Source organism: Gigantopelta aegis, chromosome 4 (genome assembly GCF_016097555.1).
Source record: "Gigantopelta aegis isolate Gae_Host chromosome 4, Gae_host_genome, whole genome shotgun sequence".
Lineage (NCBI taxonomy): Eukaryota > Metazoa > Mollusca > Gastropoda > Neomphalida > Peltospiridae > Gigantopelta > Gigantopelta aegis.
This window is the reverse complement of record NC_054702.1, coordinates 61,845,159-61,867,478: the sequence shown is the minus strand read 5'-3', so window position 1 is coordinate 61,867,478 and position 22,320 is coordinate 61,845,159. Positions and strand designations below refer to the sequence as shown.

Genomic DNA, 22,320 nt, shown 5'->3' with positions numbered 1-22,320 from the left:
ACATATATAATCTGATTATTATCCCACCCCTGGCATTTAAATTTTTTTAAAAGTTTCTTTATTATTAAAGGAACATTCCTGAGTTTGCTGCAATTTTAAAGATGTTATCGACTAACAGAGACTTTTTAACGATTGTAATTACATATCAAATATATTTTTTCTGCACTAAATATTAGTGGCTGTATGTCAAACGTGTTTCTGATCGTTCTAATATTTGTACTAGGTTAAATTTGATTTTATTTCCTAAAATATATTTTCTTACAAATATTAAGACGACCAGAAACACATTGAATATACAGACACTGATATTCTGAACAAGAAAATATATTTAATATGAAAGTTTAATCGTAGAAATATTTTACTAGTTGGAAAATCTTACAATGCAGCAAACTCAGGGATGTCCCTTTAACCCTCATTTTCGAATTATACCACCATTATTCCTTACACTGGTTGCGACCTCCAGTGATTCTTGCGCACAGTTGTAAACTAAATACAAGTAGGCTACTATAAAGTACTGGGTACAATACTATTCACAAGCACGGTTGGTTACACCGCTGCAGCTGCTGATACTATTACAATGTGGGTAGCTGGGTTCAATATGAAAATATTTAGTTCCTGTTGGAATGGTATGCTTATAGGGTGTTTACTACCAAATCAAATCCCATAGACGACAATAGTAACATATGTGGCTAAAACTCCTACCTGCAGCGTATCAATCGACATAAACGCCACGGATATAAATACTACCACCCCTCACACTTGAAGTGAATCAGAAAAAAATGGGGGTCAAGCTGCTCGTTTCTGAGATAACGGGTAGCATCTATGACTACCCTAGTTCCTCACAAAATTCGAGTACTTTTTTTTACAGGTACCCCATACATGTTTCAAGCACAAGGCTACTTGACACATTGGTACTAGATGAAATAAAATTGCATATTTTTTTTACCCAGATGAAACTATTATTTTTTACAACCAACACACTCACATTTATAACCAATCATAGGACTTGTGGTGTTCACTTCTCTATCAAAAGTTGGGTGCACCTCGAACTTTGACCCAGCCGGAAGTTATTTGGTTTAGTACTACCTTAAGCTCCAATTGGAGGTGAAGAATCACAACGATTTTTAAAATTCTTTTAATTTATTTCCAAAATACAGTTTTTTAACCCAAAATAAAACCATTTCCTGTGAGAAAGGTATGTTTAAAGTCCCCTTTGAAAAAGGAGAGGGATGGAATCATAGCGATTTTAAATATTTTTAATTTATTTCCATATGGAGTTTTTGTTATGTCCACGTACTCGCTCGATTACGGTGTAGAATATTCGATACACCTTGAACTATTGGGTGTGATATGAAATGTATAATACCGTAATGAATTATTAATACAATAATCTGGCCTAATGATTAAGTATACGGTAATATAAACAGACGCTGGTCTTGTGTTTTATGTGTAATCTTTAAAACAAAATAAAATGTTAAACGTTTTGATAAACATTTAAAACAAAGAAAATCAATGTTATAGTCACATTAGAAACAATATCTATGTATAGGCCAAAATACAAAAGGATGTTTAGAAAAACAGACGGAATGACTGCAAAAATCAATGTCATGGTTAATCGACCTCGGTTGAAGGCTAACAGGTGCTGGGTTTTGCATCGTCTGAGGTGCGTTGATCGTAGGATCATAGGATCAAATCCCCTCAATGGGCCCATCTTTCGATTATTTTTTCCCATCCAAATCAGTGCCCCATGACCGTTATATCAAAGGCCGTGCTGCTATCTTACGAGTGGTAAAATGTATGTCAAAAACCCCATGGTGCTAGTAAAACATGTAGCGGGTTTCCTCTACGATTATAGCCAATGGTTGAAACGACAATGTGCTCTAGTGGTGTCGTTAACGTCATCTTCACTCGGATTGTGTAGATACAAATTTTGCTTGCGGTAACGGACACCCCCTAGCGTTTGTTTTTCTTTGTGCTGGGATATTGGTAAACATTGATCTATTCAGGAGCGGGAAGTAGCCCAGTGGTAAAGCGAACGCCTGATGCGCGGTCGGTCTTGGATCGATCCCCGTCGGTGGGCCCATTGGGCTATTTCTCGTTCCAGCCAGTGCACCACCATTAGTATATCAAAGACCGTGGTATGTGCTATCCTCTCTGTGGGATGGCGCATATAAACGTTCCCTTCTTACTAATGAAAAAATGTAGCGGGTTTCCTTGCTATAACTGTGTCAAAATGACCATATGTTAGACATCCAATAGCCGATTATTAATAAATCAATGTGCTCTAATGGTGTTGTTAAACAAAACAAACAAACAAATAAATCGTTTCTTCTCTTTTTCTTTCTTCCGTTCGTTAATTCGTTCGTCCGTTCGTTCGTTCGTTCGTTCATTCATTCATTTATTCATTCATTCATTCATTTATTCATTCACTCACACACTCATTCATTCATCTGCAATGCTACCATGGAGTATTCCGACTGAAAACAAAAAGGTTTCAAAACTACTGTTACAAATACCATAAAAACATACACTAACCTCTCGGAGAAGATCTGGGTGAAGTCATTGTTGAAAGAGAGTCCAAACGTGTAGGTCACTGACACGGATAACTTGGGAACTATGACGCGGAGGTCACAATCTGCTGACGCCCACACACTTAGGATGTCATAGTGATTGACAAACACATAGGATCCGTTTCGGAGCAGGGGGAGATGGTCTGCGAGCATTGCCCACCGTTTATGTATACGTTTTTCCTCAATCCGGTCCCACAGTCGCCGATCTTCTCCCTGTGTGTTTCAAATACTGGAACTAATGAAAAAGTGGCTTTGGCATTTATTTTATTTTAAAGTGCTTTTTAAACATTCCGGCGTATTTTTCAAAGTTAGAGCCGTTTTTGATCATTGAAATCAAACTTTATTTTCAGTTTATTGTTTAGATTATCCATTTTCCCTACATCCGACGTGTTTCTGATCATCCTGGTATTTCTAATGCATTTTAAAAATATTTATTTAAAAAATACGTATCTCTGAGAAGTAACGGTTATAAAGACTAGCTGTTGTCTATTTATAAGGGTATTTCCCCCTTTCAACGTCACACACTGTTGTAAATATATGTTTTGTGACCTGCGTCCGATAATCAATGATTTGATATGATTTGGTCCATATCCACTAATGTGAGATGATCTGCGTCCAATAACCAATAATTTGATATTGTTTGGTCCATATCCAATGATGTGATATGATCTCGAAATTCTCGAAAATATTAAATGAACTTCGTCGTGTAACTCTAATGTGTTTCTCGCCGAATATTAGAATAAAAAGAAAGAAAGAAAGAAAGAAATGTTTTATTTAACGACGCACTCAACACATTTTATTTACGGTTATATGGCGTCAGACATATGGTTAAGGACCACACAGATTTGGAGAGGAAACCCGCTGTCGCCACATAGGCTACTCTTTTACGACAGGCAGCAAGGGATCTTTTATTTGCGCTTCCCACAGGCAGGATAGCACAAACCATGGCCTTTGTTGAACCAGTTATGGATCACTGGTCGGTGCAAGTGGTTTACACCTACCCATTGAGCCTTGCGGAGCACTCACTCAGGGTTTGGAGTCGGTATCTGAATTAAAAATCCCATGCCTCGACTGGGATCCGAACCCAGTACCTACCAGCCTGTAGACCGATGGCCTGCCACGACGCCACCGAGACCGGTTATTAGAATAAAGACCAACCTTTAATAAACGTACATATCATTATACGTAAATGAAGTGTACTATATTTGTTTTACCTGGTAAAGCTGTAGTCTACGATTATAAGATATACTCATTATAAATTGAACACCTGGCTGAGCTTTCAGAATGTGATACTAGTACCATATTTTAACAAAATGTATTCTTCACCATCTGCTAAATAATTTTCATTATCTACATACTTACCTACATATGTACTGTTAATACAACATTCCAAAAGAGTTTAAAAGACTGACTTTCCATATATGATACAAGCAGAAACAGTAATAGGACTGTAGTAGTAGTAGTAGTAGTAGTAGTAGTAGTAGTAGTAGTAGTAGTAGTAGTAGTAGTAGTAGTAGTAGTAGTAGTAGTAGTAGTAGTAGTAGTAGTAGTAGTAGCAGCAGCAGTAGTAGTAGTAAAAGTAGTAGTAGTAGTAGTGGTGGTGGTGGTGGTGGTGGTGGTAGTAGTAGTGGTAGTAAAAGTGGTAGTGGCAGTGGTGGTTGTGGTGGTAGTAGTAGTAGTAGTGGTAGTGGTAGTCGTGGTAGTGGTGGTAGTAGTAGTAGTAGTAGTAGTAGTAGTAGTAGTAGTAGTAGTAATAGTAGTAGTAGCAGTAGCAATAGTAGTAGTAGTAGCAGTAGCAGTAGTGGTAATGGTGGCGGTTTAGTAGTACAAATAATAATAGTAGCAATAGTAGTAGTAGTAGATAGTGGATAATGCTAAAAGTTTTGAAAGGATAGTTGCTCACATGTTTGAGAGTTTTGAAAGGATAATGCTCACATTTGTAAGAGTTTTGAAAGGATAGTTGCTCACATGTTTGAGAATTTTGAAAGGATAGTTGCTCACATGTTTGAGAGTTTTGAAAGGATAATGCTCACATGTTTGAGAGTTTTGAAAGGACAGTTGCTCACATGTTTGAGAGGTTTGAAAGGACTGTTACTCACATGTTTGAGAGTTTTGAAAGGACAGTTACTCACATGTTTGAGAGTTTTGAAAGGACAGTTGCTCACATGTTTGAGAGGTTTGAAAGGACTGTTACTCACATGTTTGAGAGTTTTGAAAGGACAGTTACTCACATGTTTGAGAGTTTTGAAAGGACAGTTGCTCACATGTTTGAGAGTTTTGAAAGGACAGTTACTCACATGTTTGAGAGTTTTGAAAGGACAGTTGCTCACATGTTTGAGAGGTTTGAAAGGACTGTTGCTCACATGTTTGAGAGGTTTGAAAGGACAGTTGCTCACATGTTTGAGAGTTTTGAAAGGATAGTTTGTCACATTTTTAAAAAGAGTTTTGAAAGGTTAGTTGCTCACATTTTTGAGAGTTTTGAAAGGATAGTTGCCTGTAGATCCCCACTTAAATGAGTCTTCGTCCAACAGGTCCTCCACGGTGTGGAACTTGAGGTTTTCTATGTTCACCGTCAGAAAGGCGATCAAATTGGCGGAATACACCGCCGAGATGATCGTGCAGAATAGCAGCCAGAAGCCGATGATGACGCGGCCGCTTATAGAGTCGGGCAGGTGGATTCCCCCTGAAGCAAAAGACGAAGGCTTTTTAATCAATTATAACATAACTGTGTTAGACAGTAATAGCGAGTAATGTTTACTATTTTATTAAATGTTATTTTTATTTTACGACATCAATGCAACAACAAAAACAACAACAAAATTAATAATAATAATAATAATAATAATAATAATAATAATAATAATTATTATTATTATTATTATTATTATTATTATTGTCGTCGTCGTTGTTGTTATTACGACAATGATGATGATGACAATTATGACAAATACACTAATCAAATAATTAACTAAAATAACACTATTGGCAGCTGCTTTTCCATGTATTAATGAACGTTTATCTGTTGTTTACATTTTATGAAAGGCATTGCATTCAGCTGCTAAATCTGATCCGTAGTAGGATCTTATAATAACATATTATCGTGGTGGTACCACTGGGTTTTATTCAGTACATTAATACCGGTCATGTTGTTGTCTGGTTCTTTTCGTTATGGGAAACCATGCCCCTTAAACACATCTTTCTGTTACCCATCACCTTTCATTTTTCCCTGTCACCTCATAACACCCGCAGTAGACAGTGTGCTCCCCCCCCCCCCCCCGCGCCCCCCACCCCTCATGTGGATGTCCACCCAATATAAAATCATGTTAACACCAATACACGAAACTATTAGGGATGTATCATAAATTCTACGTTTTTCAAAACAAACAAAACATACCAAATGTAATCCAAACCTGAATAACATGTTTGTAACTGTCGATGGATTAATAGCGGCTACCGTACTATGTTTTATTAGCGAGTTTCTTAAGCACAAATTCCATTTGTACGTAATCGATATGCGTATTCGTAATCCGCAATGCGTAACTTGTAAACATCACTTTATATGCTACTAGGTTGCGTATATTCCGTCTGTGTGTCTCCGTACGGCTACGTATGTGTATGCGTATGTGTCTGCTTATCCGGTCTCAATGTGTATTGCAGCATTATTATTACGTATGCGTATACCTATTCGTATACGAATCACAGACAAACGGACATTGCACCTTAAGCGTAAACACAAAGACGGATATATTACATGTACAGGAATTGTAGAACAGATAATCAAAACCATTAGCATTTCCCTAATCGTATCTTTGAAAATGACAGAGTCAAGATATCGTTTGATAATATCATTCAGTAAATGCAGGTAAACAACCACTGTAAACATACCGTGTTTTATCAGCGAGCCATACGCGTACCACGTGAAATGTCTGATGATGTGCCAGATGGTGCACACTTGGCGAGCTTCTGGCGAGTAGTAGGGGTTGTTCCACTCCACGAACACAACGAGGCACACGACGAACACCAGGGACGCTCCGATACACAAGTACACCTCCAGCTGGAAAGGATTAACGAGCGTCAGCCATTTTGTGGATGTCAATGGCGGCTTCTTGAACATGACGACAATCCTGTCCCAGGAGTAAGGGATCGTGAAGTCCATCTTGTGAATCCGCTCAACTTGAGGGATTATTGGCGCAGCTATTAAGTCAATTTCCTGAAGATAATAATAATAATAATAGTAATAACAACAACAACGACGACAACAACAATAACAATAATAATAATTGTTAAAATCCAACGTGTTATTCTAAATCTTTAGAGTGTTTTATGACTTGGTTCCAAGTCGTAAACGCTTTTTATACCATAACGTTTACGTCGCGCATGTACATGCTATTAAATTATAGCAGCTCAAAATGACACAGTTCTAAGAATAAAAAAAATACAAAGGCTATGCAATGTATTTACAGGAAACGTATACTTAAATCATGTTTCAGCGTTCAAACATTAGTAATAACATAATAACAAAGACAACACCGTCCCCATCCCTCTACCAAAATAGTTCATAAAGATTTGCGATTCCAATGATAATTATACTTAAAATCATGCAATATAGCAAATGGCATTCCACCTGAAAATGAATATACAATCTAATTACCGATTTCAAATGCTTTAGTATGCCTGTAAATATGATATTCAGTAGTCTGTGTAATGATATGTAACGCAGCTGTATCCAACAGTAAGCAAGAAAACAAAACATCTATCAGTTTGTGGAATATTCATAGCAAATGTCTAGACATCATATTTTTCTTGTTTATATGAAACAAATAATTTAACAAGAAGATGTGCCTGGAAACTATTTGTCATTTTAATAGACAAACTAATAAATTATACAACTAGTACCAATGGGACCAACCGAAGAAACGTAGGCCTACATGACATCTTGTAGACGGTTCGCTTGAAGCTTCTAATCTTTCTGCTTACATCTAGGATCATCACCTAGATGAATACCTTGCCCATCAGCCAGTTAGAACAGGTGCTCTCTTTTCATCTCTGGTGCGGGACGTAGCTCAGTGGTACAGCGCTCGCCTGATGTGTGATCGATCTAGGATCGATTCCCGCCAGTGGGACCATTGGGCTATTTCTCGTTCCAGCCAGTGTTTCATAACTGGTGTAACAAAGGCCGTGGTATGTACTATCCTGTCTGTGGGATGGTGCATATAAACTATCCCTTGCTGCTAAAGAGTAGCCCGTGAAGTGGTGGCAGTGAGTTTCCTCTCTCTGTATCTGTGTGGTCCTTAACCATATGTCCGACGCCATATAACCGTAAATAAAATGTGTTGAGTGCGTCGTTAAATAAAAAATATTCTTCCTTCCTTCTCTTTTCATCTCTTTGACAACAAGCTAGTAAGTGAAAAAAAATGGGTGGTAGTAATCACTAGATTTCTAACACTAGGTGAAATGTTAAATACTAACTTCTTTTAATATTTCTGCGACCATGCCAGTGTACGTCCCATTCTTAAGCTCCTTTCCCCAAGATCCATCTTTTGGCTCTCCGATTATGTAGCTGCAAAACAATTTTTGAAATAAATAACATGTTTTATTTGTTCTGTGCATGTGTTCGTGTGAGTGAATATGCGTACGTACGTGTGATGTCCAGAATTACCACTTTTAAACAATATTTTGGTGCAAAATGTACGTTATAGTAAGGAAAATATCACTTGTTTGTTGGGTTTTTGTGTTTTGTTGTTGTTGTTGTTTTTTTTTTCGTTGTTTTTTCCTTTTTTTATGAGGAAGGATTTATGAAAAATAAGAACTTTTGTTGTGTAGTAATTTATTAAACTTACCTGAAATTGAGAGACTGAGCTATGATGTCGAGAATGCTGATACACAAGCCGCTATAGGTTGTCTTTTCCTCTTTGGTACTTCGAATGACAAAGGTGTGAAACTACAAAACATAACTTAGTTACATCCACTGACAACTATTTTCCAATGACCATAATTTATGTATTCATGTCAACAATTGGTATGAGAAAATAAAATACGCAATTTATTTAATTTTTGTGTTAATTCTAAACGAATAACTGGTATCGATATGTATATATGTCTGTGTGTGTGGATGGATGGATGGATGGATGGATGGATGGATGGGTGGATAGATGGATATAGAGAGATACATAGGTATATAGATACATAGAGATAGTTAGATAGATAGACAGAGAGGCAGACAGACAGACAGACAGACATACAGACATACAGACAGATAGACAGATAGATAGATAGATTTTCTAAACTAAACTTCCACTTATTAAAAAAAAGATATATAGCAAGTCATACATAGCCATACGCACATGCCATAGATACCAGATGCATTATTTAAAGGTGCAGTGATAACTCACCGGAAGAGTGGCAACGACTAACGTTTTGTTATTCATCCCATATGGCGTCAAGGGAAACAATGTTCTCATTAGAACATTGGGCTTTTCTGGAATAGTGACAACACTGCCGCTCTTCTTTTCGTCACAAATATATTTTGGTATATTATTCCGAATCTGTAAGACAGATACAAAGAACGAGGTATTCATGAGTGCAAATATACTATACCCAATGGCACAAGTTATTGTGACATGGATTATTTGCAGTAATAAATTTGTGAATGGGCACGAAATAGCTCACAGAAATGCAACCCAGCAGTTGTTGCAACGATTACATGCTTTGTGCAAGAAACATGGAATATTCGGGAGAAATGCTGTCCAGTGTTCACCATAAAAGGCCAGACATTCAGTCGCAAATCACTGAAACTCTGTGCAGCCTTCAGAAGTCCAGAAGTCAGAAAAACACCATTAGTGAACTGTTTGATGCTATTTCGTCATTTCACGCCTCAGTGAAAATGACAGATGGCGAGCCATAGAGATGCTTGAATCTGGGACCTCGCAGCGTGACGCCACACGTCAATTCAACGTCCACAGAAATACCATATGGCTTTTATGGCAACGATATCAACACAACAACATGTCTGGGATGAATGGAACGACGCTTGCGACGTCTTCCAAATCCTCCAACAGCACTGCAGGAATTCCGGCTGATCCTCCTCATATCTGGAATGGCATTCCCAGGAACCTTCCCCAGCGTTTAGTGGCCTCAATGAGACGATGGTGTCAGGCCTGTATCAATGCTCACGGTGGACACACTCGCTACTGACTGTGTGAACTTCGCTCTGGACCACCTCTAGTGATGAGGCTCATTTGCATGTGGCAGGTGCGCCCTTTTCATGGACTACTGCTCGTTTTCATACTTTCGGACATTTCTCTTTCCATGTTATAACGTTTCATACACGGCAGTAAAAACTTATCATCAGTTATCTTTTGCCTTTTAGTATATTAATCATTTTTAACTAATAGCATCAATATCGATAGTCATAGTCAATATTTTGTTTGTTATAGAGTATGTCGTTTAATGGTTGACTATTTATAAGCCATGAATGTGCTATACATAATTATACATACAATAACTGTCGAATTTAAAGAATAATATCGCCAAGGTGTCCGAAATTATATATCAGAAAAAGAAAGAGGTATGGGGATATTTCGTCAAACTTTCTAAAGAATGTTTCTTTCCAGGCCAGACACACTTTCTCAAGAAACATTTCTTTTGTGTAATGTGGTGTCGGAAAGTCTCGAAAATCGACTGTGACGGACGAATAAATAACTGAATTAATTAACTGAAGTTAGAGCACACTGATTTATTGTCTTAGAGAGGAAACCCGCTACATTTGTCCATTAGTAGAAAGGGATCTTTTTTATGCACCATCCCACACACAGGAGAGTACATACCGTGGCCTTTGATATACCAGTCGTCGTGCACTGGCTCGGACGAGAAATTAATTAAAGATGAATCAATAAATATACTAGACAAACAAGCAACCAACTAATCTATATTTTTTGCCATGACCCATTGACACATTTTAAACTATGGTTATTTCGTGTCTGACATATGCTTATGTCGACATTTAAGAAAGTGAGGAAGCCTGTTGCCGCTATATAAAGGCTATTACTACCAAAAAAGCCGCACAGGTTCTTTTATATGCACCATCCCATAGACATGACAATACCTACCACGGCCTTTGATGTATCAGTCGTGGGACACTAGTTGACCCTGGTGGGGACCCAGAGTCCATTGAGGATGCCCGATCCTGTAACCCTTCGCTCCTCGGTCGAACGTTCTGCCACTGACACACATTACGGTATACTGTTCATCCGGATTATCTAGTATAATACAGATTTGTCCACGTGGTAATACACAAAACGTGTGGCGTCTAATAGGAATGTATAGACAAATCTGTGTTTAGAATCCAGATATGTATATTTGTGTATACATATGAAGGGTCCGCGGAAATAACCTGTGATGTCACACTTTTGGTAATTTAATATTTTTAAATTTTAACGTTTACAAATTTGGCAATCGTGGAATATTTATATCTATAGTCCGTCCCACGGAGAACGCCATGTTCATGCTATGGAGTATACTACAAGTTATTTATGTTTTGAGCCGGTTGTTTTCTAAATTGGAAAAAAAAAAAAATTGTTTTGTTGTTTCCAAAACACTTTTACTTTTCTTCTTACATCAAACAAAACTGAACTTATTTACGAAAACCCCCCATTTTTTTTCTAGAATGATGGGACGGACTATAAGCAAACATTATTTACCGATAACTCTTACTGGCCTACCGTAATTAAGGTTTTTATTTTATTTTGTCAATGGGGTCTTGGTATACATGACCTTTATAATATTGACTATTTCTTTGGACATCATATGTTATTCTCTTGGACACTTCATACAGATTTGTGAGAGGACATATAGACTTACATCTGTTGAAATTGGTCTGAATCCAGTCAGACGTGTTGTTGTGGTTGAAGACGACACGACGAAGGCGACGTTCTGTAACGTGGAAGCCCAGGCGCTGGCCAACTCTGTTTCTGTGTTGTCAACAGCAACCAACCACAGGGACCTCATGTCGAATGCCGACAGACGGTGAAGGGACGTCTTCAGCTGAGTAACCTGTACTAGCAAGATGAGCGTATAAAGAAATACGAATACGAAGCGTTTGGGTGGGTACGTATTTTGTTTTAACACGTGCAAAAGTAACGTGTTTGTATACAATAGGCGTTACCACCATAGACCAAAAAAAAAGGGTGCGGGAGTGCGTGTATTCTGCTTTGTAAATAAAATATATTTTTTCTTTTTTAAATGACTAATGTTTCTTCGGTATATAGGTGTGATTGTCTGTCTGTGTGTGTGCGCGCGCGCGCGCGTGTGTGTGTGTGTATATATATATATATATATATATATATATATATATATATATATATATATATATATATATATATATATATATATATATATATTTACTCACGGCCAAAAGAAACTTTACAAGTATTATATTTGAATTTGTGGGGAAACGACAAATAATAAGAATAACATTATTTGTGATATTATTTAATAGTTCAATACCAAATGTAAATCATCAACAAAAGCAACGTGACTGCAGGTAACAATTACGTCATAATATGAAAGTTACACGTGGGGTCAAAAACCAAATTTACCCTGAAATGTCAGACTCGATAATGTCTCTAATAACGTGTGTGACCCCCGTGAGCTCGGATACATGCATGCACACGTCTTCGCATAGATGTAGTGAGCCTTCTGATTACGTCATTCGGGATGCGTCGCCATTTCTCAACTAGGGATTGTTGCAGTTGTTGTCTGTTGAGTGGGGGCTGTTGTCTCTGTCGAATCTGGCGATCAAGGTAGTCCCAAAGATGTTCTATAGGTGACATGTCTGGAGAGCGTGCAGGTCATAGCAAGACGTTAACGTTGTTCTGATAGAGGAAGTCCTGAACAATGCGAGCAACGTGAGGTCTCGCATTATCCTGCTGAAACATGATCCCTTGAGGCTGTTGCTGTAGAAATGGCATAACAACTGGTCTTAGCACTTCATCCCTGTGACGTTGAGCGTTCAGATGGCCATCAATGATGACAGGTTCAGTGGTCTGCTCGCCACAGATGCCTCCCCACACCATTACACTACCACCTCCGAAATATTCGACTTCATTAACGCAACAACGGGCTGTACGTTCTCCTCTACGCCGATTACACTCTTATACTCCCATCCCCACGGAACAGGCAGAACATTGGAAAAGAGAACCCTTCGCCAATCACGAATCAGTCAACGCCTCACATGCCTGGCCCATCGTAGTCTAAGCCGACGGTGTTGGTCTGTCAATGTGATCCCACGATAGGGTCTGTAGGCTCTGATACCAGCAGCACATAATCTTCTTGACACGGTGTGTCTACTCACACGGTGGCCAAATACCGTTGCCGCTGATGACGTCACCATCAGAAAATGATTACGTAGGTGTAATGTTCGTAGGTATCGGTCATCCCGTTGAGTTGTAACACGTGGTCTACCCGTTCTTGGCCTGTCCGATGTCCGACCTGTCTGTTGGTATCGAGTTATCAGGTTACCAACAGTAACTCTGGAACATCCAAACGTCCTTGCGACATGAGCGTTAGATGCTCCCATTTGTATCATGCCCATGGCTCGCTCGCGTTGTTCTACAGTAAGTCGTGGCATTCTTTTGGTGATTTTCTATCAAATGCATACCCTACCAGTATCCTGGCTCATTTTAATACCATTATTGCACGAGTGAATTTCGTAGGTCCTGGAAAACATGATTTCGATAAAAAAATTTGCTCGGCATGAAAAGCATGCAACGTTATGTTTCAAATATACTGTAGAAAGTTGGTTACGTTTGGGTGATTATTTATGCAATTGGTTACGTTAGGATATATGGATGTTTTCAGAGACTAAATTTTGTTTTCATTTGTAAAATTTCTTTTGGCCGTGAGTATATATATAGACACACACACATACATACATACATGTCTGAATAGCTCCGAACGTATCGTGGTTAGTCTGCAATTTGCGGGCGATTCGGTGCCACAGGTTCGAGTCCCAGCACCGATATGGGACAATTTGTGAGGCCAGAAAGGAGTTTATTACCCCCTGTGGCAGTGCGTTAATATCTATGTATGTAACAGTCAACCTCGACATACATGCAATACATACGTACATACATACACCCATCCATACATACATACATACATACATATATCTGTCAGGTATGAAACGAACACTTCAAGCCAAAAGTAAGCATTTGCTCTGTCGCGTGTAGTAAGTGCACCTTCAATGAGATGCATCTCTTAATGAGAATAATGGACTACCTATTGTACAAACATCCTACATCATGAAACAATGCTTGCATACGGCCTATGTAAAAACACAATTTATCTACATGAATTGTGCATGAACCCCCCCCCCCCCCCCCCCCCCCCCCCCCCCCCCCCCCCCACCCTAGAAACAAACTGAGCTATCTTTATCGATATCACAGTTACACGAAGTAAAGTGAACCCCATCTATAAAAGGTCACCTAATATACTTGCAAAATTCGGTTTCCATTAACAGGTGCCTTTTATATAGATGCAACACCCATGCATTTGTATACAGATGCTAATTCTGAGTTACCCTCCGTGGTTTGTGGTGTACACGGTTATCGTTTTAACAAACTGTACAGTAATAATGCAAAAAATAACGAACTGTTCTCTCTACATTTAAGATTACTGTCTTTGTAATATGGTTATTAAACGACGATGCATATAATATGTTTTGGAGGCCATTCTGAAGTATCCTCTGTAGAAATGTTCTTGTTTTAAAAGGGTCTCTATATTGTAGGCTGGATATATATAATCAAACAAATGTGATGGAATCCTTTCGATTTCATCCTGAACTTTTGTTGCATTTTCTTCAAGATACTGAATTTTATTCTAAAATTTAATTTTATCTATCTGTGATATTTTATTGTTTGCACAGTTCTTTACACTGTGTTTTAATTGAATTGTTGTATTTTTATCTTGTCTCTGTAGTATGGTTTGTTAAATATTACCATTTGTAGTATAGTTGGCTCTGTAGTGTGGTTACTAAATATTACCATTTGTAGTATGTACCATAGTATGGTTGGCTCTGTAGTGTGGTTATTAAATATTACCATTTGTAGTATGTTTGGCTCTGTAGTGTGGTTGTTAAATATTAGCATTTGTAGTATGGTGGTCTCTGTAGTATGGTAGTTAAATATTACCATTTGTAGTTTGGTTTTTAAATATTATCACTTGTACTATGGTTGTCTCTGTAGTATGGTAGTTAAATATTACCATTTGTAGTTTTCTTGTTAAATATTACCATTTGTAGCATGGTAGTTAAATATTACCATTTGTAGTATGGTTGTCTCTGTAGTATGGTTGTTAAATATTACCATTTGTAGTATGGTTGTCTTTGTAATGTGGTTGTTAAATATTACCATTTGTAGAGCGAGTCGTCGGCCACGACGTGAGCACATCACCATCACTGTGAGGTAGACTTTGTGACTCAGTGATCGGCGGTGTCGCTTCATCAGGATGTTGGTGAAGTTGTGGATGTCTGTCACGTCGATGTTTAAAACCATCCGCTGTGTTTGGGATAACTGTTCCCATGTTACACTTTCTGCTGCAATAACAATACTGATGTTTTTAAACAAAGAAAGAATTGTTTTATATCACAACACATTTTATTTACGGTTATATGGCGTCAGATATATGGTTACGGATCACACATATATTAAGAGAGGAAACCCGCTGTCGCCACTTCATGGGCTACTCTTTTCGATTAGCAGCAAGGGATCTTTTATATGCACCATCCCATAGACAGGATAGCACATACCACGGCCTTTGGTGTACCAGTCGTGGTGCATTGGCTGGAGCGAGAAATAGTCCGATGGGCCTACTGACAGGGATCGATTTTAAACCAAACGCGCATCAAGCGAGCGCTCTACCACTGGACAACGCCTCGCCCCGATATTTGTAAATACTGTCTGCCAATGGTAAATAAAAATATGCCGATAGACTAAGAGAGATATACGGACAAACAGACATACAGAGAGACCAAAATACATACCAAATTTTGTATGGACGAATGGGTAGATTGGTGGTTGCGTGAATAGACAGACGAAAGAAAAGAAGGACAGAGAGATGGTTAGATACACACATCGATAGTCTGAGCAACCGAAACATAGAGGACATGGACACTTTATATATTCTAGTTAATGTAATCTGACCTGTATGGCATGTATAATATACGTACATAGTTATTAGTGTAATCATTAATGATATTGAAAACAGATTAAAACATCCACAACATATTATTCTAAAAGGCGAAGACACAATAACACATGCACACGGAATAACACCCACACAATAGCATTACTCTAAAAGATAAAGACACAATAACACATACAAGTGGAACAATACCCACACAAATAACATTAGACTAAAATATGAACACAATAACACACGGAAAAACACTCATACAATAATATTACTCTAAACGATGAAGACACAATAACACATACAAGTGGAACAATACCCACACAATAACATTACTCTAAAAGATAAAGACACAATAGCACATACAAACGGAACAATACCCACACAATAACATTACTCTAAACGATGAAGACACAATAACACATACAAACGGAACAATACCCACACAATAACATTACTCTAAACGATGAAGACACAATAACACATACAAGTGGAACAACACCCATGCAATAACATTACTCTAAACGATGAAGACACAATAACATATACACACGGAACCAACAGACTGCAAGTTCACCTGTCTCATTGTCGATTACTATAGCCACATCACTCCACGACATTCGGTCAGCTAAATCCAACATGGAGCTGAATGTTCGAATCTCCGGTACGGAACATTGGCGTTCGAGCATTTTGGTCTGAGTAATATTTGCGGGTAAGCTGTACTTCGGAGACGGAAGGATGTCTTCAGCCAATGATGATACGCACACGACCTTAGAATCGTTGGATCCATTTAGAGAAACACTTCTTATCGTCAATGTCAGGTAGGGCAGGCAAGTATCTTCAAATAATAATAATAATAATAATAATAATAATAATAATAATAATATAATAATAATAATAATAATCATCATCATCATCACCATCATCATCATTATCATCATCATCATCCTCATTATTATAGGCCTAACAAAAACAATACATGATGACGATGATGCTGATGATGACGAAAGTAGCAACAATGACAACAGTAATAATAATAATAATAATAATAATAATAATAAATATAATAATAATAATAAATATAATATTCATCGTCATCATCAAAACCATTGTCAACATTATAGACCTAATAAAAACACTAAATGAATAACATCAAAATGTATTACAATTAATATCTAATTCCAGCTTATCCAATGTTATTATATTTAAAATTAGCTGAATATAACAAATCATTTATAAACAATATTATTCAAATCATCTTGCAATATGCCCAAACCTCCTTTTCTTCTATATTGATTTTCATTCAAACCTAATTTTTAAAACTTATCTGATGTGAATACAAATCACATAGGTGGTAAGTTCAACATGGTTAAAACTGATTACTGTCGGTACACATAGACTAAGACATAAATATCACAAAATCACGTTCTTAACATTTACTCAAGACAATTTAATATGTTGCTAGTTCGTTTTGGATATGTCAGTATAACAAGAAGAATTCTCAGCTACCCTAGGTATACATATATATTGTCATAATAACATTCATTTTCTTTTCATTTCAACTTATTTTCGTGCTTACATCCAATTAAGGTTCAAGCGCGCTGTCCTGGACACACACACCTCAGCTATCTGGGCTGTCTGTCCAGGGCGGTGGGTTAGTTGTTAGTTGGTTAGTGGTTAGTTAGAGAGAAGAGGGTGTAGTGGCCTTACACCTACCCACTGAGCCCTTAAGAACTCGCTCTGGCTTGGAGCCGGTACCGAGCCGCGAACCCTGTACATATCGGCCTATAGTCCGATGGCTTAACCACTGCGCCACCGAGGCCGGTGTCATGATAACTGTAGCAGAAAGCCTATAATGTTTCAAGAACAATAGTACACACAGATAGCACATACCACGGCCTTTGGTGTACTAGAGCTAGAACAATAGTACACACAGATAGCACATACCACGGCCTTTGGTGTACTAGAGCTACTTTAGAATTGTATTAATTTAGTGGCCAGAAAAACAGTTACAAGAAGATTTGTCTCATTATTGTATATCACCATTGGCAGTATCGGCAGTAGTCTAGCTCTGTTTATAGTTGGGGGACACGTCGTTACGTTGTCTGTGTTTATATCCTGTTTTAATACATACACACATTTTCTGATAAAAGATGTATCAGTGTTACAACAGTTGTTTTACAAGACATAACAGCTACAACAATACATGTGGTTATTAAAGTTTATTGCAGGTCTCAGTCGTTCAGTTATTCTGAACAATATCAGACCTGTTTTTGAAAAATGTATATATTGAAAACCAACATATGAAATATTTTTAAAATGACATTTATGTTGTTGTTTGTTTGTTTGTGGGTTGTTTTTTGTTTGTTTTGTTTTTGTTGCTTGTTTTTTTAATCTGATCTTTTGCATGCTATTCTAAAACACGAGTTTTGCTATAAATTATTTACGATTTTCGCACAAGGTCGATCGACAAGATTCTTGTTGGAGGTAAAACAATGGAAAAACCCCAACTTTAAAACAAAAGCATGACTTGTGTTACAAGTAACGACATAATAATCTGAAAATATGAATGATAATCTAGAAAATAATGTGCGTAATTCAAAATAATGGCGGACTACACCCATCTCTTACCTGCCTTTGGTATACTTGGTGAAACAGTCATCAGATTAGTAGTTAATTCGAAGAATACGAAAATTATCCACATTTTATAGAACATTTTGTTTGGTATATTTGCATCAGAATGGTATATGCTCTAATTCTGACCGATTCAGGAATACGTGTTTACTTTGCCTTGGACTTAATTGTTTTGCGGATGGTTTTTTCCAAGCAATGCCAAAAGTAATATGTAGAAAACAGGTCGAAAGGTGTTTGCATAATCGAGCCACTATTGCTCCTAGTAGGAGCTGTCAATGATTGTAAACGATCTCGGATGTGCGCAGAGCACTTGACCCTATTAATAATGAAGGGATGACAACGTAAAACACGGAGTGTGACACTTAAGGACCAATTTCGAACTCACACAAAGAAATGTATATGATACGAATTTATACAACTGCTGAGCTAAAGTTTGTTTTGTTCAATGACACCTCTAGAGAAGAGTAATTAATTAATCATCGGCTAATGGATGCCAAACATTTGGTAGTAATTCTGTCACGTAGTCTTTAAAGACAACCCGCTGCGTGTTTCCATTAATAGCAAAGGATTTTTTAAAATTAATTTTCCCACAGACAGGACAGCACATAAATCAATGTTTCCTATACCAATATTGAGTCACCATTTGAGTCCCTAATCATAAAAGAAAGAAAGGAATCAACACAAACCCATAACAACAAAACACAATATCCCCCACCAAAAAAGAAAAGAAAAGAAAAGAAAAACAGTCCAAAACAACAACAATATCATTATCAGTAATGACGACGACAACAACAACAACAATAGCAAAAACATATTCCTAACATAGTGATTTAGGCTTGTAGCAATCTCACATTTACCCGTTCAGTTATCGAAGAATGAATAAGTAAGTTTTTCTTTTCTTTCCTTCTTATCTTTTTTTTTTTTTTTTTTTTTTTTTTTTTTTTAAAGATGCCTTATAAAACAAATCCATGGATTTAATCTAATATACGGCATTGGATACACTTCAGTAATATAGTATCCACCCTTCCCACTTAATCTCTCTCAGTTCACTGATTATTTCTAATTCCAGTGTTCCGAGCTTAAGACGGAAAGAAATGTATTATTTAACGACACCTTCAGCATGTTTTAATTAAAGTTATATGGCGTGGTTCATATAGTTCATGGCTAATTGGTACCACCTGGGTGTACTAATGCTCATAGTAATTTGTGTCAAGGCCTACATCCATAGGGATGGTAAATGTATGATAGCATTGCATGACTCACAGCATTATGTGCGCATCTACCTGTTTTGTGACCCATCTCCCATTTCTACGACAGTTGTATTTTTACAGAATTGCTAAAGAGTGACTATATTAAAAGCATTATAAAATATTTGTCAAGACATTTAGGAATACAAAACGTGGAGCTTAATGGTCGGGAGAATTCAAATATGTTACCAATATTGAAATCCTTTGAGGATTAGGGTCTCATATAACACCTTTTCTCTAACGTTACAAAATACTATTCACAGTTTTATTTTTCATTAGAAATTTTACATAAAGTTTAGGCTCAGCACCTGAAATACGCTTAAGGACCAAAACGATACTGCGAGGGTCAACCAGCTACTCAAATGGACGATTGGCAGCAACATATATTTTATATGCACCATCTCACTGACAGGACAGTACATACCACAGTCATTGTTATATCAGTTGTCGATCATTGGCTGGAACCAGAACTAGCCTAATAGACCAACCGACAGGGATTGCGCGCATGAGGCGAGCGATCTACCACTGGGCTACGTCCCGCCCATCAGTGTTCCAAATCTGGTGTATCAAAACTCGTGGTATGCACTTTGGTATTTGTGTGAAGTTGAATACTAGTGATACATTATCACTTATTGAACATTAACTTGTTCTGAACTGTTTCTTTTGTATTTTAAGAAATAACTAATTAATTGATAGCAGATACGCGCTTCCGGAAAGGTTAAGTAAACAAGCAACAAAGGCATAGACACGTCTGTTAGAACTGAGAGTCCATCATTTGCTAACTGGAAGCATTGTATTGTATTGCTTTCACTGTATTTTTATTCTCCACCATTGCATGTCCCCATTTCGGACTATGTACATAAACGACTTTGATCCGTTTCTGGGCCACTCTGCTCTCAGTATCGAATTTCAATGTATTGATTGCTTTATTTCTCGTCGACAATGCTCGTGTTCAGTTTTTGTTTGAAATTAGCCAATATTTATTGAATCGATTATCGGGAAAAAAGAAGGTAAAACGGAAATCTCAATTAATATATCTTACTTTCAGTACTTCTACAGAATGGCAACCTATTAATGAAGGCCTTGTGTTATTGATCTTTAAGTAGGTCTTTACAAACGTGTGGTGCAGTGAGAGTAAATCAGTTCTTTAACGGACACAAAATAAATTATTGCAATCAATTTTGAAATAAAACATAATGAATCAACCACAATATTCCCAAATGCCCATTTGACTCTTCGATGTGCACAGATACGGTTTTGATCGCGGATAACGGTTTTGTCGTTCAGATCTATATAGAAACTGATGTAGTCTTAGGTAGAATAGCCGCTATTTCATCAGTTGCCGTCATGCTTGTATCAAAAAATATTTCACTTGTGTATAGTAGGCGGTTACAAATGCCTCTTAACAATGCCCGAAGTAACTACTGAACTCTCTCCGAAGTGTTCAGACTAAGTCCACAGCTAAAAGCTGATGGGGAATGGCAGGTGTGCGGCACGGATAACCACAAGAAATAAGCACTTGTCGCGGTTGGAAAGACAAGGACTGGGGTGTGGAGATGGACTACAAAAGAAATTGAACGATAGGAGGAGTTGCCAGATCGGGAAGAAATGATATGGAATTTAAAGGAGAGAAAGGAAAGGGAGTAGTGGGATAAAAAAAAAATCACCTATGCAATTTGATATAATTTGTAAAGAAACCATTTTATTTACACTGATGTTGTTTTTGAAAAAATGTAATTTGAGTTGGTATGTGTTCAAAACTTAATAATATGTTTTTACATGAATATTAACTTTATTCATTATAGGCCAATTCATTGGTTCCTTTTTGACACAATATTATTATAGTTGGTAGTTATTTCAACAAAAACAAAATCCTGAATATAAATATGAAATAATCAGACTCATTATTTGGTATAACCGCAAAATTACTACTGACAAGAAATAAAACGTGTATATTATGAAATATGGTGTTATATTAATGTATGAACAAGATAATTGTTTAAACTGTGCATCATTTAGAAGTTTACATACGATCGCTTTAGCAATTTGTTTTTTGAAAGGCATGACAAAATTTCAAATATCAACAGTTAACAGGTAATGATCATCAGTCCTATTTTTCTTTCTAAACTGATGTTATTTTTTTTTTATACAACTACAACGAATACAAAAAAGTATAGTATTTTAAACAAGTCAACAATAGTGCATAATGTCCAACAAAAAATATTGAAATTTCATGAGCGCAAAAAGATTTATAAAATAACAACAGCAAACACTTTTCTTTATAAAACAAATATACAGAATCAATTATAAGTGAGTTTTGTCTTCTACAGCCAGGAACATTGGTTCTATTTGTATAATTGTATCAAATTATTTAGAAGATGTATCGGTTACTATATAATTGCAGTTGTGAAAAGTTGAATCAGTGAAAATTGACTGATTTGAAAGGGATAAAGTGGTTTCAGTGTTACAGTGTGTGTGGATTTCAGAGAAAGTTTGTGATTGTGTGATATTATTCTCGGAAAGGACAGGACGAAGGCGTATGTGTTTTCGCGCGTGTAAGTTGTCAATTTGGTGTTTTTGTCAAATGTGACAGGGCTGCGCTCATGTCTCTCTTTTGATTTGTTGAGCATTCTCTGCTATAACTTCTAATAGAAGCTTCGTTTTTGTGGTCTGTCATATAC

At 37.1% G+C, this 22,320-nt stretch overlaps 1 protein-coding gene across 1 annotated transcript; it reads right to left on the bottom strand.

Annotated features, from left to right (window-relative positions):
• Positions 1-5,023: 5,023 nt before the first annotated feature.
• On the bottom strand, positions 5,024-12,400 carry LOC121369935 (glutamate receptor ionotropic, kainate 1-like). Its single transcript, XM_041495018.1, has 7 exons — positions 12,275-12,400; positions 11,430-11,621; positions 8,963-9,115; positions 8,411-8,511; positions 8,040-8,130; positions 6,456-6,780; positions 5,024-5,253 (listed from the first exon to the last, which is right to left on the bottom strand). Exons 1-7 carry the CDS (start codon positions 12,398-12,400, stop codon positions 5,024-5,026), a joined length of 1,218 nt encoding a protein of 405 aa, XP_041350952.1.
• Between the last annotated feature and the right edge of the window lie 9,920 nt (positions 12,401-22,320).

What these genes read in the sequence shown, in the direction of transcription:
- LOC121369935 (XM_041495018.1), bottom strand. Translation starts at nt 12,400, where the DNA reads ATGTCACCTATAGAACATCTTTGGGACTACCTTGATCGCCAGATTCGA. An exon ending in GCTCAGTCTCTCAATTTCAG is followed by an intron (nt 8,131 to 8,410) that starts GTAAGTTTAATA and finishes ATTGTTTTGCAG; the next exon opens with CTACATAATCGGAGAGCCAA. An exon ending in TCGCAGAAATATTAAAAGAA is followed by an intron (nt 6,781 to 8,039) that starts GTTAGTATTTAA and finishes TATTATCTTCAG; the next exon opens with GAAATTGACTTAATAGCTGC.